This window comes from Lycorma delicatula, chromosome 9, assembly GCF_047948215.1.
Source record: "Lycorma delicatula isolate Av1 chromosome 9, ASM4794821v1, whole genome shotgun sequence".
Classification (NCBI taxonomy): Eukaryota; Metazoa; Arthropoda; class Insecta; order Hemiptera; family Fulgoridae; genus Lycorma; species Lycorma delicatula.
In genome coordinates, this window is record NC_134463.1 from 124187290 (window position 1) to 124205320 (window position 18031).

At 35.1% G+C, this 18031-nt stretch overlaps 1 protein-coding gene across 2 annotated transcripts in view; it reads left to right on the forward strand.

The window, feature by feature from the left end:
- Positions 1-18031, forward strand: part of LOC142330580 (acetylcholine receptor subunit alpha-like) — a 668320-nt gene that overhangs the window by 94883 nt on the left and 555406 nt on the right. For both annotated transcript variants that reach the window (XR_012757812.1, XM_075375962.1), the window contains exon 2: positions 15884-16016. Coding sequence is in view for 1 of the 2 variants with exons in the window: in XM_075375962.1 (XP_075232077.1) it covers positions 15968-16016 (49 nt within the window). In the remaining variant the exon portion in view is untranslated. The remainder of the gene's footprint in view (positions 1-15883; positions 16017-18031) is intronic.

Genomic DNA, 18031 nt, shown 5'->3' on the forward strand with positions numbered 1-18031 from the left:
AGGATGTTCACCGGGTAGGTCTAAAGAAAATCGAAAACGAAGAAAGAATTCGATTATCTTTTCAGAAAGTCTAAATCGTTCAGTTCTTAGTATTATACGTCGAGTAGACATTTCTTAAAGCAATATCCAAGCGATTGAAATATCGTGCTTATAAATTGCTCCTACTCCGTGAAATTAAATCTACCGATAATGGAATGGAATGCAAAGTTGGCGGGAGTTTAATTTCTCCCTACAAATTGCAGAACCTGGACAGAGTCCCTTGCTGCTGGATGATTTTAATCGGGCGTGTTTTTTTTTTTTAAAGGTTTATTTTAAATGGCGGGTCTAATTTTTCAAGTTTTGTTTATTATTATTTAGTATTTTAAGGACGGATTTAATTAAATTCCAATCCGTTGTTGAACCAGCGTTATCGAACCCATTTTATGGGCCGACCGCGGAAGGCTAGGCTTATGAAACCTGTCCTCCCGACGTAATTCCCCTTCAGACCGCCAACTGAAGTCCTTTCGGTGCTAACGCTTCATAGGCTAGCAGGAATACGCCACAACGGGGCGCTAACTATCAGGAGGGAGCAATGCGACCCCTACTCCGGAGGTGTCGCAATTGCTGGTTTAATTTCATTTACTTGTAAGTGTTAAAGGAAAGGTTGTGTAGAAGTTCTTCATCCACTTCTGTTATGGCTGCCTTTCAGGACGCATCTCTGCCGGGCTCTGTTCCGGACTCCAGTCCGTGATGTTGGGACGAGTAGAGGGTCTTCCTTCTTCTCCCTCTTCTTCTTCCGATGACCTACCGATAAGCCACAAAGAATTTAATTTATAGTGGCCTTTTTAGACTTGACTTCGGGTGTTGAAAACTACCTTCAACGTATTTTATTTTCTAATAAAGCGACATTTTATATACGTGAATCGTGAATCACTACAGTTGTCGAGTTTGGGTCTTAAAATATCGGTGAAACTCGTCTGCAACTGTCCGAAAGGTATGTCTGGTGTGGTATTACGCATAATTGAATTTTTGGATCATTTTTTTCCAGCGATCAGCTATTACGAGTATATGTGTGTATTCGGATACGTTAGAGAACTTTGTATTTCCGTAGTTTGAAAATATGGAAGGCCAAATTTTTCTAACAAGATATAGTCCATCTACATCATGTAGAAGTAGTGCAAGATTGCGCTCAACGACAGTTTCTCAGAAGGTCGGGTAGACAGAGAAGTTCCTATCGCTGGCCACGCGAAGTCCGATTTGACGCCGATGAATTTCTTTTATTGGGGGCGATGTAAAGATATAGTAGTATACCAAGAAAAAATCCAATCTCTCGAGTATTTGCGCCAAAGAATAACAGCAGCCGTGGAAGCTATTCTTAAAGTCGTGGTAGCCAGAATGTGGAGTGAGGTTTATTATGGGGGCTGTAAACGGTTCTCGTATCGAGTTACATTACGGGGGTAAAAATTACTTTTTTATACTTTTTACTTTCGTGTAATAAAACGTGAAGATTTGTATTTCTAAATAAACGATTTAAATTTATTACCGCGAAGTTCTTTTTCGGAGACTTATGCTACAAAATCATCTGCTCTAATTTTTAACGTCTCTATAAGCAAATTAAACAAAAAACGAGTCTTTATTTATGACTAACCGATCTTAATTTACGAGACCACCTAATTCGTCTCTTTAAAAAAAATTATTATAAATATTTCTCCACGCCTATTCATTTTAAAACCTGATTGTTCATTTCGAATTATGTGAATCTGTTTTTTTCCTTTTTTTTGAGAGGTGGAGGAATCCATTTTACAGTAGCCGAGGCAGTGTCGGGGTCGCTAACAGGTTCCGCAAGGTGTTATTAGGTGCGTATGTATACCTGCGCACTACCGACTAAATCCCCACCTCTGGCTGCCCATCCTTCCTAGAATAGCTAGTTTTGTATTTCATCAGGAAGGTAGGGGTCGCCCACACACACAGTCGAGCATCACATTCATACTATAATAATGTACACACTACATATACAATAAAATCAAATACAATATGCAATATAAGGGACACGATTATGTGAATCTACCTAATTTTCAAAATTCTTCTTTTAACACGACACATTAAAAAGGCTTTTAAGCCTTTTTAAGGCTCGTGTTTCACGACATAAAAGTGCTTCATTCACACAAATCCTTTCAACAATTTTTTTTACTTTTTAATCTTTATTTGATACGATTAGAATTGTTTTATTCATGAAAGGTCGTTCCGATCTGCTTTTTACCTCTACCTTACTTCGTCCATACTTTGTAATTTTACTTCATAAATAACAAAATTCTATAACTTCTATGTTCCTCCCTTTTAATATTTAATATCTCATTATTCTCCTTTGTATTACTTTTCATTATCTTTATTTATTTTCACACTCCTTATGGCGATAAATCTATTCGTAAAATTTATTCAGAAACTTATTAAAGTCAGTTTTAAATAAATCTATTACACTATTATCGGTTTTAATCTTAGAATATTTTGGTTAACGTCTTGGAGATCGATCGATAATAAATTTTGACCTATTTTTCAATTGTTAGTGTAAATTCTGCTTTCATCTTTGGAATTCTTGGATCTTTGTGTAACGTTTCATTCGTTACAAGCTACATGAATGAAGACCTTTTCATTAAAACAGCTGAAATATCTCCTGGTTAAATAAGAGTGCTTTTTCAAAGGTTCTATTCCTTACTTAAAACCGATTATAGAAATAGTTTTGTATTATAATTTAATCTTTTAAAGATAGCTACGATTATGTTTTAAAATTTAACTGATTTCCCAAAACATTCGACGCGGTTTCACTTTTTCAAAATTTTCGTCTTATTGATATAGATTTCTTCAATATTTGTCGTATAACTGTATACGACAAATATTGAAGAAACTGTGTCGCTTTATATGGAAGTGAAACTTGGACAATCGGAGTATCTAAGAAGAAAAGATTAAAAGCTTTTGAAATGTGGTGCTATAGGAGAATGTTAAAAATCAGATGGATGGATAAAGTGAAAAATGAAGAGGTATTGCGGCAAATAGATGAAGAAAGAAGCATTTGGAAAAATATAGTTAAAAGAAGAGAACTTATAGGCCACATACTAAGGCATCCTGGAATAGTCGCTTTAATATTGGAAGGACAGGTAGAAGGGAAAAATTGTGTAGGCAGGCCACGTTTGGAGTATGTAAAACAAATTGTTGGGGATGTAGGATGTAGAGGGTATACTGAAATGAAACGACTAGCACTAGATAGGGAATCTTGGAGAGCTGCATCAAACCAGTCAAATGACTGAAGACAAAAAAAAAAAAACTGTATACACACCCAACGTTTCCTTATAACTACGGGAAGGATATTTTTAACATTTTGTGTTTAATTTTAATATATTTTAAGTTTAGTACATGAGGAGAAGTTTGCGAGTTTAGATTTGTAATTTATAGCATCACGCCTTAGATGTTATTAAGGTCAATTACAAAATTTCAAATATTATAATCAGTGATATATCTAATGCTATTACCTTCTTACAACCGCCCAAGTCGTTGGCGTAATTACTTATAAATTTAGTGGGAGACCGACAGTATAAAGTGCGTAAAAAAAGAAAATTGTTGATCAATAATGTTTCCCTTCCCAAAATCGTACATCAATCTTCTGAGGAATTTAGAACAAGTTGGGCGCCGAAAGAATCTTGAAACGCTCCCATGGTACAAAATACAAAAAACAAAGCTATGCTTAACGGTAATTAAAATAAATTGGAAGACAAGATTATGCTTCAAAAAAAAAAAAATGTTTTATTTAAAATCTAAACATAGATGTTTCAATTGTTAAACGATGTTCATCAGTAGTCACTATGTAAAATATGTAAAAGTGTATATATATATATATATATATATATATATATATATATGTGTGTGTGTATATCAACGTTTTGATCAGCATTTTGTTTTTACAGTATTTCATCACATGGTATATTATGGTATACTGTATTCTTTTCTTATTAGAAGTACAAAATTATACGACATACGTTATCTTAGATTACAAGGACAGTGATATTCTTCCGTACCACGCCCGTTTACATTGAAAAAATTTATTTTAATTTTAATGCCGTATATATTCCATAAAATATTTAATTTAGAATTAATTATACTTCTAATTGTGAGGCTCCTGGGTTTAGTATTCAATTTTAAACTAACCAAATATTTTTCCAACGTTTACTTTTTCGCTTTATACATTACTTTAGATTTAAATATTGTACATAAACTTTGCTTTGCGATGTTGCAGTCGATATTTTAAAATATATTACGCTCCATAAAAAGAACGCTAACTCCGTTTCTCCTTTAGACAACAAACACTTACTGTTATTCATTTAGAACATATGAATTTTAAACGTACACAATATAAACTTTGTAAAATTAACTTTCATACTTTGTCGTAACCAATTACTTGAATGTTAATTTACTTTGCTTTAATTATAAGTCTCTAAATTTTATTATTAGTAATAATAATAATAATAATAATAATAATAATAATAATGCTAACGCGTAATAGAGTTAGATGGATTCATGTAGCATTAAAGTAACCAGTGTGCGAATAAAATAACAGCTGGGAGAAAATATTATCTGGGGAAACAGTGTTGTCGCCCTGCGGTAATAAATATTAAAATTGAAGCTGAAAATTTCCCTTTGAGATATTCTAGGCCCGTAATCTGATCAGCGAATACATCAAATCCCTGGTTCCATTTAACAGTATCGAATCCGTTGAGCGTTGATTGCAAAACAATAATCATCATCGGTACGTGTTTTTTTTTTAAATAAAAAATAAAAAATCAATTATCTATTATTCATTTGCTGATTCCGTTCATAATACTTTAACAGTGCTGGTCTTTACAAATTTATTATCATAATGTAACACTAAAATTAACATTACTCATGGTCCCCGCCCCGTTTTTTTTTTTAATAATACGGGCATTTTTTAAATTTATAATTATACTTATTTTCTGCTTGATAAATTATTATTTATTAATATAAAATATATATATATATATATATAATTAATAATAATAATAATAATAATAATAATATTCTTGTTAACTACTATGGATGCTTCCACGAGCACTGCAGAACCTGATAGGAAAGCATTACTTCTACTAGATCGGAAGAGCCCAAGAGAAAGAAGAAGGAGAAAAGGGCGTTCATTACCATCACCATCAACCTTCATTAGACTATTACCATGTACGAGCGAAACTCAACCGGGCACCCATCTAACCTCTACAAGTGGAACCGCGGGTCAAAGATTTTATCCCCACCCTCTATAGATAGAGTGACTGCAAAGGAGCAACAGAAACTTTCTACTGGCACCCAGAACAGCAACAACAAGAAAAGGAAGAATAATCATAAAAAAGTGACTCTCAAAAAAAATCAAGGAAAGTACTTACGCTGCAATTCACAGTCAAATCCGGTAGAGGGTGAAACTGGAGAAAACTGAGGAAGAAGTAGCGGCAGTAAGAAAGACCAGAGCGGGAGATGTCTGATGGAGCTCGGGATCGGTACCAGAGACAAACGGCCTTTCAGTGTTGCCCTAAAGGCTGTAATGGAAGAAGGTGCAGTAGTCCGGAATCTGGAATCGCGGGAGGCCCTAGAGATCCGAGATTTGAACTGCGTGACAGAGAAGGAAAATGTGGAAGCACATTTTGGAGATACAGGAGACTGCAGTGTTAGTAATGCTTAACACTGCAGTCTCCGATTGGAATAACCCGTCGCTCCTTAGTAACCCATTGCAGTGGTTAATGCTAATATCAGGGAGCAGAAGGTAGCATTAGTAGAAATTGGCGAGAAGACTGCCGCCAGATTACTCAGTCAAACCAAGATAAGGATTGGCCGGATGTACTGCCAGATTAGGCCCAGGCCACAGGTCTCTCAGTGTTTCGAGTGCCATAAGTATGGGAATCTGGCTCGTGGATGTAATGGCTTTGATAGCAGCCGGCTCTACCATAAGTGCGGGGCAGGGAAGCACAAAGCTAAGGAGTGTTCTACCCCCCTCGGTAAATACTCTGCCTAGAAAAAGGCGTGACTGCTCTGCAGCTGGCTCACACACCTAGAACAAGGGAGTCTTCCGAAAACCCCTGGACCAAGCGAATAGAAGGCTTCATTAGAACGCTCAACGTTCTGCAGGTCAATCTCAACAAGAGTCGGCTAGCAGATGATCTGCTGCTGCAGCTAGCCTGGAACAGGGAAGCCGACTTTGGAGGGATGTTCACGGTGGATTCCGTCCTGTTATACGGGGTTGAAGTATGGGTCCGGGCGTTAAGACTTGCGAGAAACCGGAAGCGGCTCGCTCACGTGCAACGCACCGCTGCCTTGCCAATCGCTTCCGCGTGTCACACGGTTTTCGAGCATGCGTTATGGTGACCGCCGATATCATATCTCTTTTGACAAGGGTGCGCCAGGCGGTGGGTAGACGAAGACTGGGAGACAGATCGAGGATCACCAGAGGCGAATCTCGGGGCACTTAGCACCCACAATGTGGTTGGGATGGTGCTCCGGCATCTAAGTAGCTAGGAATGTGCGGAACAATTCGTCGGGACATTCTTGGTCTAATAAGGGCAACGTGGAGAGTCCTGAGCCAAGCGCAAATTAGATGGCAGCTTCCTCAAACTACAATGGAAGGACTCGGCCCAAGTAATGTGTAGAACGGTTTTGAACCGGGTTCTGGTAGAAAGAGGGGTGGTTTTAGCCGGTAGCTTGAATAATTTCTTTCCATACCGTACCAATTATTTTTGTGCTACCCGATAAATTATTTTCTACAAGAATGATACATTAGTGTAATAATTCTTTTTAATATGTTTTTTTTTTGAGAAATTTATTTTTACAATCGGTCGCCAAAAGGACTGCAATGTAAGTAAAATCATTTGCCCCAGAGTAACGTGTCAAGAGACCACCCAGAGATAGCCTACCTCAAATAAAATAATAATATGCATTACCTCTCATGATACGAACAATAACAAAAAAGCACAGATAAAACTAATAATAAAGAGAGATAAATAATAAAGTCGCAAAATATTAAAGTCATTCCAGTAAATTCCAAAATAAAGATACCAAATTTTCAGCAGAGAATCAGACCGCCGACTCGGCGTCAACAAGTTGCTTCAACTTATGTCAAATTCCAATACAGATTCTTAAAATTCAAACTATCACCTCACTGGTCATGCACTCCAATCATCATCTACCGAGATCCAGTACATTTTTAGCCTTTTCAATCGTCTTACTTCCTCACCGTTGTCAAGAATATCCAACACCAGACGATTTACATGGTTGTCCAGCTTAGACACTTTCGTATCTCCTCATGAACACGTAGCACCTCCTCGTTCCTACCGAACCATGAAGTCCATGATACCATACTGAGCCCCTTTTTTAAAACCGTTTGATGATTTCAATGTTACTATTACAAGTATTCGCTCACATACTAGTACACCGTATTTCTATATTAATTTCAGGAAAACCTTATACAGTATCAATTTTTCGTCAAGGTCAAACGAGACCGTCTACCAAGGAGCCCCAGTACATTTTAGCAAGTTTAGCATTCAGTTGTCTCCTCTTCTCTTTCACGTGACCCTTCCGGATCAATTGACGATGTAGATATAACCTTAGATACGGGTACCGTGTCTGCATCATGGATGAGTGTAATATCCAGTCGAACTGGAGGGCAATTACTCCTCCTGATGGTAAATGTTACGGTAAAATAAATACACCATTTATTAACCGATTACCTTGCTTTCCTTCTTCAACCGTAGCTCTAGAACTATGATGCTAGGGAAATTGAAAAAAACATGTGATTAAAAACCCCGTTAATTATTTAAACGTAAATACATGATGTAATGTTAAGATAATTACATGAAGGTATTAAATGTATAAAACAATTACAAACTAATTCAAAATTCAGAAGGCTTTAATGAAAATTATTTGACAATAAACACATTTACGTACACGATCAACGAGATGTAGAAAATTTAAGGTTCTTTTTTAGTTTTTCTTTCCCGTCTAGCGGTATAGCATTAGAAGGGAATTATAATCGGTCCAATTTCGGCAAATCCAGTTTACACCGGATCTTGACTTTTTGACGTATAAGGAACCCTAAAAACCGGATGGACATTTTTCGTATGTTCGTATGTACGTGTGTGGGTTCGGTCTTGAACTCCTTATATCTCCAGAACTACTGGACCGATTTTGAGCAAACTTGGTCAGATTAGTACTATATATGGAAACCCACCGGGTTGGTCTAGTGGTGAACGCGTCTTCTCAAATCAGCTGATTTAGAAGTCGAGAGTTACAGCGTTCAAGTCCTAGTAAAGCCAGTTATTTTTACACGGATTTGAATACTGGATCGTGGATACCGGCCTTCTTTGGCGGTTGGGTTTTAATTAACCGCAAATCTCAGGAACGGTCGAACTGAGAATGTACAAGACTACTTCATTTACACTCATACATATCATCCTCATTCATCCTCTAAAAATTATCTAAACGGTAGTTACCGGAAGGTAAACAAGAAAAAGAAAGTACTATATATGGGGCATTAATGCCATTAAATTTTTATTTTAAAAGGTCAAGGGCTGTAAAGAAAGGTCACCCCTCAGTATCTCGAGATTTAACCTAATTAAGGTCTTATTTTTCTTAGGCAAATTTGTTAACAATTAAAAAATAATATTTGCAAAATCGCACTACCACCCCAAAAAAAAGATCTAAATAAGCTACTGGGTAAATGGATATATTGCCTCAATAATATCTCCTCCCACCAGAAGGAACGCTAGTGTAGCACTGACGTACAGCTGTTTTAGTTGTCTAATATTTTGTGACGTCACAGGTGAGCGATAGAATTAAATAAATTAATAATGTTTGAAGTGTAAAAAATTATTTAAATTAGCGTATTTCGCGCCACATCCGCCAGAAAGAAATACCGTATGCGCGCGCTCTTTAGTTAGAATTATTGAAATAAATAAACAGCGAATATTATATTTAAATAAAATGATAAATATTTTAAATTAAGTTGTGAGTGTGTGTGTGTAAGCCGTGCATTAGATAAAAGCCGTGTGACAGGAAAGTCCTACAACTGTGTCGCCAGCTTTTTTTTTAGTATTATTCATCGAAAAAGTATCATTGTTTTTGCGAAAGAAAATCTTTTTAAAAAAGATTCGATAATCGATTAAAAACTGCAAAAAAACATAATAAGACCCTTCTCGAAAGCCGCAGTAATGGCGCCAGTTATTTCGAGGAAATAATTCTGTTGTTCGGTTTGATGAAAGTGAATGTTGTCAATTTTTAAGAATAAGCGGCGATTCATTCATTTTAGCAAAAATTTCTTATTCGCAAATATAAATAAGCGGGTGTAATTTATTATTTATAATTAAATATAAATAATTTCAAACGGGGAACGGAAGCTTCACGCTCCTTATGAAAAAAAAAACAAACAATTTATTAGCGAGGATCCATTTATTACAGCAAAAAAATTATAAGTGTTAACTATAATAAAAGCATATAAACAGAATAAAATTTTTAAAATATTTTTTAAGTGATGTTTAAAGATTTTTTCACGAAACCTTTTTGAAATTTTTAATAGACGGGTTTTTCTGTGGTGGGAGGGTGGTAGAAATGCATTTACGTACGGAGTGACGGGCTCTCACTGGTGGTCTTATCAAACTGCCATCAACAGACTACCGGCTAAAACCACCCCTCTTTCTACCAGAACCCGGTTCAAAACCGTTCTACACATTACTTGGGCCGAGTCCTTCCATTGTAGTTTGAGGAAGCTGCCATCTAATTTGCGCTTGGCTCAGGACTCTCCACGTTGCCCTTATTAGACCAAGAATGTCCCGACGAATTATACCTGAGATGCGTTGTTAATCGAACCCCAAACACCGAAGTACACCGTAATCCACTGTCTAATATTCAAATCCGTTTAAAATTATGTAACTTTTACTAGGATTTGAACCTCAGAACCTTCGCCTTCGAAAATCAGCTGTTAAACAACCGATTTGATTCGGTTAACTCGTGTTAACCGGTGATCCCAATGGGCATAACATGCAAATTTATAACATATGTGACACGTAATACTATGCTGTTACCACTGAAATATAGAAATACTGGAACGGGAACTGCCTATGTCCAACGTGAGCGGAAAACGAACGTGAGACAGATAGATTTAGAGGTGTAGTTGTCATTGTCGCACAGTGCAGCGCATGCGCATTGTACCTAACGTACCGTCCCTTCAGAAAGTGATTCCGTAAAACTTAATTGTATTGTTCACGATTTTAATAATTTTAATTTTTCCAGGAATGAAACATTACTATCATAGCAACATGATTATGCGTATGTAAATACAGCACTTACTCGTTGACTCTGTTTGTTTGTTTATGTTATAAAATAATCGTATTAAAAATATCCGTCAATAATTTTTATAAAATTTACTCTTAATTCGCTATTTATTGGTTGCTTATTTAGAAGTTAATATTAAGCGATAAAATCTCATAATTCTATTTAATTAATAGAAAAATTTCAACGCTTATGAATATTAAATAAATTTTGAGTTAATCATTGTATCGTATAAATGTTTTTATAAAAACTTTCTACAATAACTTAAATTATGAAAGATAACGTGTGATTTGTGACGAGAGACATCGTCACAAACTTTTAGAACGGAGTGTAGACAAAAAGAGGTATACCTCTAAATCAGCTATCTTTGTCGGCACGGATTTCTAACGCCAGTGCTTGTTCCAGTATTTCTATATTTCAGTGGCCGTTACAAATTCATAAGAAAGGAAAAGAAAATATTTAGAAACTTTTGAAATGTAAATGAGGAAAGATTTTAAAATTAATATCTTTATTAAAATCAAACAAAGAACAAACACATTGTAGACAAAAAAAAGCTAGTTAAGAGGAGGACATATTTAGAGAAGGAGGCGTATTTTTTAAAAACAAGCATAAAAGGAAAAAGAAACAGAAGACCTAAGATTTGGGATAATTTATTTGAAAAAAGGGAATTAACAGGATATAAAGAGAGAATTCAAAGGAATCATATGATAAATTATTGCCCGTAGACTTTCCTAAGCTAATCGATCGAATATACCTTTCTTAGTAACACTGTTAAACCGCGTAGCTTTTTATTACACGAATAATAATTAATTTTAAACTTAGCATTTGTGGTTTAATTACTGTGTTAAGATTGACCATTTTTTATTAAATACCTATTAGTCAATATTAGTCGTATTAAAAGTTACCTTTCTTTTTCCTCGATTTAAAAAAAAATTATTTTAATTAATCTTCAAGAGTGCAACGAATTAAAAAAATAATTAAACGATATGAAATGTTTTATATTATTGTATAATTTATACAAACAAATTATGATATTAAAAGATGTACTGAAGCGGTGAAAATCTTTTGACTAATTAACAATTAAAAAAAAAAAAAAAAAATTAATAAAAAGAAAGGAGGAGAAAGGCAGGAAAAAGGGGAAAATAAAAAAAAAAGGGAATTATTCTAGTGGAGTCAATTAAAAGAGAAATTTTTATTATTTTTTTGCGCTGTCTTTGTGTAAACTAATCCTGTTAAATTGTGTATTATTTTTATTAAATGAGTAATATTAAATGTTGTTTGTATGATTGACTACTGTGCCGGGTTCCGTTTGGTTTATTGTTACGGAACGTATTATGTTATGTTTATACAGTTTTAAGTTTTCTGTTCACTTCTGTGTAACCTTTTTTTCCTTTTATTTTGAAATTTAACTTAAGTAGTTTTTTTCTTTTCATAAAAACAGTAATTTTTAATTTCGGTTACGATTGTTAGCAATTCTTACTTCGTAATTTTATTTTACGAGTTTATTATTAATTTACAGTGAATTAAACACAAGTTTTTGTTATATATTATGTAAAATTCAAGCAAATAAATGGGATTATTATTACTCTAAAAAGAGAGAAGGTCAAAATAGAAAAATGTGTGAAAGAAATTTTTGTACGTTAACGAAATATATAACGAGTAATTAGTGGAGAAAAAATTTTGAATGTTTACTTTTATCTAATCTTCAAGAGTCTATGAATACATAGCGCGATCGAAAACGATTGTAATTTTACGGAAAGGCCAAATTGAAAATAAAAAATTTAAGGTGAAAAATTAATTACGTTTTGTTGTCGCTCTACAATAAAAATTGACAGATACACACAATTATGAAATATTTTTATAATAATATTTAAGTTTAATTTTTTCTTTTTTTTTTGAAAGAGAATTAAAAAACCCAAATGTAAAATTAGATTTTTTCAAATGATATCAGAAAGGTGGTTTTCAAAACGTTATATCTGAATCAATTTTTATTGTACACCTAACAAATTAAAGATTAACTAAAGAAAGTTTATAAATTTTAAAAAGACCATACTTTGTTTATAAAATCCTTGTAAATCGGTCGGTTAAAAGTTTAGGTTTCGTGTGTTTTTGAAAAATGTTGACGGTTTCAAGACCTCCTTTGTACAAAAAAAACCCACAAAGTTATATACAAATTTCCGGAAGATATATTCACCTAAGTACGCAAGTGTACGCAACTCTCGGCTGATTTGGAAGTCGAGAGTTCCAGCGTTCAAGTCCTAGTAAAACCAGCTATTTTTACACGGACTTGAATACTAGATCGTGGATACCGGTGTTCTTTTGTGGTCGGGTTTCAATTAACCACACATCTCAGGTACGGTCGAACTGAGAATGTACAAGACTACACTTCATTTACACTCATACATATCATCCTCATTCATCCTCTGAAGAATTATCTAAACGGTAGTTACCGGAGGCTAAACAGGAAAAAGAAAAAGTACGCAAGTGTGTTGATGTGTATTTATATTAACATCTCCGGCGTGAATCGACATAAATTTCTCAAATATGTCTTTATAATGTCGATTGGTGGAATTAAATCTACAAAATTAAAAAGAGAGAGGTATAGATTTAGCCGTTTAATTTTTTACCGGTCGTAGAAAATCGTGCCTTAGATCTATGAAAGCATTTATTATTTATTTAAAAGTTCAAAGTTTTAACCCGATTGGATTTACGAACGGGAAATATCTTCAGCATTTACCTCAACAGTTTTTGCCTCGTATTTCGAAAACTTATAAATAAAAGAAATTAAGATTTGGAATAGATATTTGGGCTACGGTGTATCCCAGCTTGCATCATCATACTCGTCGTATTTTTTTATCGTAAACTATCTTTTTTTTATCTTTGCCGAATAACATTGCACCAAATCGTGTCGACTAATGAAGCTAAATACTTCGATAAATAAATTTTTAAGCTCCAAAAAACAATGACGTCGAAGGGAACTTAAAATATCAATTTTTTTTTAAACTTTAATTTTCAAGTTTAAGAACTGGACCTTTTAATGTAGACAACATGGAGCTCTTTTTTTTCTTTAAAAAAAAATCTGGTTTCAATTGGGCTCGACTTAAAAAATTTTTTAAATATTTAAAATGTTTATAAATTTGTAACATTTTATCTGTTTCAAGTTGCGGCTGTTATTAATTATTATATGATGCGGCTGGTAGATTTTAGAGCGAGGTTAGACTCATCACCTATGTTCATAGGTGATGAATGAAGACAACGCCTTGTCGAATAATGGTTTAATGAATTGTCGTCTTGATAGTTAATGAATTGAATCGTAACATAACGTATAACTTGACATATAAAAATAAAAAATATAAAATTAAATAAAACATTAAAGCTAACGTTCATTCGAACAAAGAATGGAGTCCATCCGGACTAACAGTACGACGTGACCGCCTTGGATCAGATTCAAGCGCCGAATGCTAGTACGAGCGAAACTCTACGGTAAACACTAGCACCCACTAGATCGCAGCACCGGACGGGCCGACGTGGAACGGAACAGTGGCTCTCATGCAAGGGAATCGCATAGGATTAAATGTTTTTACTATAAATTTTGATTTTTCTTTCTAATGTGTTTAGAATAAAGGATAATTTTTAACGTAAAAACTCATGTCATCACATCAAGGGAATAAATTTTTTTTTCAGTTATATGTAGATGAGTAAAATATTATCTACACTTTTGCCAAAACACACCTTCAAGGTTGTCGAACTTTCTTCAGCTCATGCGTATTTAAAGTTGGTACGACTGGGGTCAAGTGGGCCTTCCGATTATAACAGTGTCCACGTGTCCGATTCGCTAGCAGTTTGCACCAAGTAGGAACAAGAACAAGCGATTTGGTTTCTCTGGTCGGAGGATGTAAAAGCGGCTGAGAATCACGGTCGATTTATTATAATACGGGGACAGTGCTTTATGAAGTAAAAGTGTTTTATCGTTGATCTAGAAGTTTAAAAGCGGCCGGATGAGTGTGACGAACGAAGAAGGAGCAGGTCGTCCGTCGACCTCCACCTCTGATGACAAGATTCAGCAAGCTCTAGAGATGATTCTGACGAATAGGCGAGTTACCGTCTATGAAGTAGCGTGTTCTTTGAACATCAGACACGGTTCTGCCCGTCAAATCATCCACCACGTGCTACGCTTTCGTAAATTCCATTGTCGAATAAAGTGTTGCGTATGACAACCCTCGCCGGCATACGGTTCGCTACACCGTCCAATCCATCAACATATTGAATTTTGAAGTACCGAAACACTTTCCTTATAGCCTAGATCTTGTTCCCTGCGACTTTAATCTGTTTCGGTCGCTCAAGGATGTTTTGCGAGGTCGTCGATTTTCCGTAGACTTAAATGCGCGCGAAACGATGCAAAAGTGGCTTCGTGACCGACCAAAAATCTTCTTCTTGGAAGGAATAAGCATGCTTGTAAGCGCATCGTCAAAGGAGGAGACCGTGTAGAAAATGATGTTTGGGTTGAACAATTTATTTACCTTCGTGTAAATAAATTATTGAACCAAAAGTGTAGATAATTTTTAAGTCGCCTTTCTACTTTCAATAGCACATATTTTAAGATAAACACGTTGTTTGATCGATTGAGCAAATAAAAATCTATCGAGGGCGAAGTCGAAAAATTTATTCAACCCTTTGTTGTTTTTTTTAAATATTTATAAAAAAGATAAATATTCCCAATTTTGCCCTTCCCTAAATTCATCGTTCTCTATATTCATTGATTCCTTAAAGAGTATGTTAAAATATTATTATTTAATCAGGTTTTTATCCGGTTAACTTTATTTTTAACTTTTTTTAAAATTATTTACTAGATTATTCCACTGAGACCTGTCATCAGAATGATTCACCTTTATCATCAATCTCCCAATCAGTAGAGTAATACGAAAGTAAAAAAAAACATTATGAAATAGTAATGACTGCAATTGTCTGCTGAAACAAATAAAGCGATAAAGTCATAAAAAAAGAAATTATAAAAATTAACGGAAAATGAATGATTGTAATTAAAATCTAGTTCGATTCGTATTGATCCGAAAAAAACTGCAACATTAATTTTTACTTCAAAATAAAAGCACATTTTGTTTAAATGTATCTATTTTATTATTCAGAATACGATTTAAATTTTAAGTAAAATTATACGGATACTCGTATTACACATGTATAAGTTTTTTACATACTCCCTCCTACATTTTATTAGAATTTCATAAGTATTGTGTCGGTCTGGATTTTATAGTTTTTTTACCGATCTGATTTTGTTTAGGCGTAACAGTAATAATTTACCGTAATTTATATTGCATCCGCGTTGTCTATTTATATTATTCACTCGGGTCCAATTATCGAAATGAATAATTTTCTCTTGCTCCCTTTGAGCCGCTTTTACACGCGATTCCGTTTTATATATATATATCCTTTTTGATATCGACGAAAAAAATCGCGAAGTATGTTTTAATATAAATAAATTTACACGGAATTTATTTATCTCTGTTTTGTTTTTGTTTTACAGTACGATGCGGCAGTGTCTTGCAGATGTCAAACGCGAAAGTACATCGGCAGCAGAGGAGATTGCGGAAGGCCCTAGGACGCCAACATGAGCCGGTTATTAGGCATACTTTGGTTCGTCCTACTTCTTGTCTCAGGTAAAAATAATAATAAAAAGTCGTTTCGGTATTTTTTTCTTAAAAGCCATAAAAAAACTACTTTGCTTGTATCGGATAGTTCAGCAGATACGTTTCTAAAAGAAAATAATACTAAAATCTGCAAACCAAAAAAATAAAACGAGTACTTAACTTTACACAAGTAACGTTAAAACAAATATTTCACTTCGTTTAATATTAATATGTAATAGTTTTGATTTTTTGATAGCAAAAATTTGTAATAAATACTGAAAATGAACGTATATGAGGGTTCGCAGGCTTTCGTTCTTTAAAATTTTATGTGCATCGGGTTAGAAATTTAGCTTCTGTAATACAAATGTTCAAAAAAAGACGCAATCTTATGGGAAAATGAGTAAGTTTCAATAGCGGTTGAAAGCGGACTCCATTATGTTATTCGCATAATTGAATGCGACGTTGCATGCTCTTAGTCCATGTTATAACGTTTGTTGAGGAATTTCTGTGACTCATCGTTCAATTTCGCTCTGTAATTCGGGAACGGTGTGAAGATGAGTTTTGTAACCGGCATCCTTAAGTTTTCCCGATAAGAAAAAGTCAGGAGGGGATAAATCAGGAGACCGAGCGGCCGCTGGATAGGTCGCCGGGGACCAGCATATCAGAGAGTGTTTGCCGTGGTCTCCGCGTTCGCCCGATCTGACTCCGTGCGATTATTTCTTTGCGGTTTATAAACGATCAAATGTATGTGCCACCGTTATCGGCCGACGTACCCGACTTGAGGTACAGAGTTGAAGCGATTGTCACATCTATTACTTCAGACTTACCGATTAAAGAACGGGATGAACTTTTCGATCGAGATGTGTGCCGTTTGACGAATGGTGCTCAAATTGAACGCAAGAATGGCGGGAGTTACATTATTTCTCCCTACAGATCGGACAGCCTGGACGATGTCCCTTGCTGCTGTATCTTTCTATTATCGGGCGAGTTTCAGTTAATTATTTAGTGGCGGTTATAAATTTTAAGTTTTATTTACTGACGGATTTGGTGATTTGCATTCCTCTCCCTAAGAACCAGGGTGAAAATTATTTAGCGGGTCTGACCGCGGGAGACTAAGCTTTTGAGCCTCGTACTCCCGGCGTGATTCCCTATCGGTCTGTCCTTTCGGTACTTGCGCCTTACGGGCTAGCAGGAATACGCCTACCGGGGCCCTAGTTATTTGGAATTAGCAATGCGCCCCCTTCTCCGGAGGGAGTCGCGTGTGCTGACCGAATTAAATTATAATTTTTGAGGAGGGTGGGTAAGAGGCCTGTAGATCTTTATTTTCTTTTGTGGCTACCTTTCGCGCTGTTTCTTTGCCGGGTTCTTCTACCGGACTCCAGTCCGTGGCGGTGAGTCGCGTTGTGGTACTTCTTTCTCCTTTGGCCTGCATTTTCCGTGAGTTGGCAATAATCGAATTACACGCCGCTAATCTTAGATAGTCCCGTGACCCGTAAGGGCGGAACGGGGGAAAGTGCAGGATGCTTTTTTCTTCTTTCTTCGGTCTACGGCTGGTGGCTGCTTAGCTCGTTCCTTGAAGTTGCTCCATTCATTTCGCGTATAATTTATCGACGTAAGTAAAATTACATAACTTTAAAACCCCCATGTTCATTTTGAAACACACGACGTTGTGTACTGCGTTCTTTTTTTTGATGGAAATACTTTCTTCTCCTCTTTGATTATTCTCAGTTTATATACGTAGATTATTATTTATTTATTTTAATCTTTTTATTACTTTTACAATCATCTTATGACAATTTTTTAACGGTTTATTATGATTGATACATTTTCATTCATCTTAATTTGTAAATTTCTTCAGCTTGATTACTTATATTTTACTATTAATTCGTATGTCGCTACTTTAAAATTTTTTAGGTATGAGTAAATAACTCCTGTTTTTCTCAGGTTTACCTCAAAATTAAGTAAATCCTATTTAATTTATTAGTAAATTACTACTGTGCTATGTGAATCCTCAGATGATCGTGTTTCTTTTTTCGCTCGCAAAT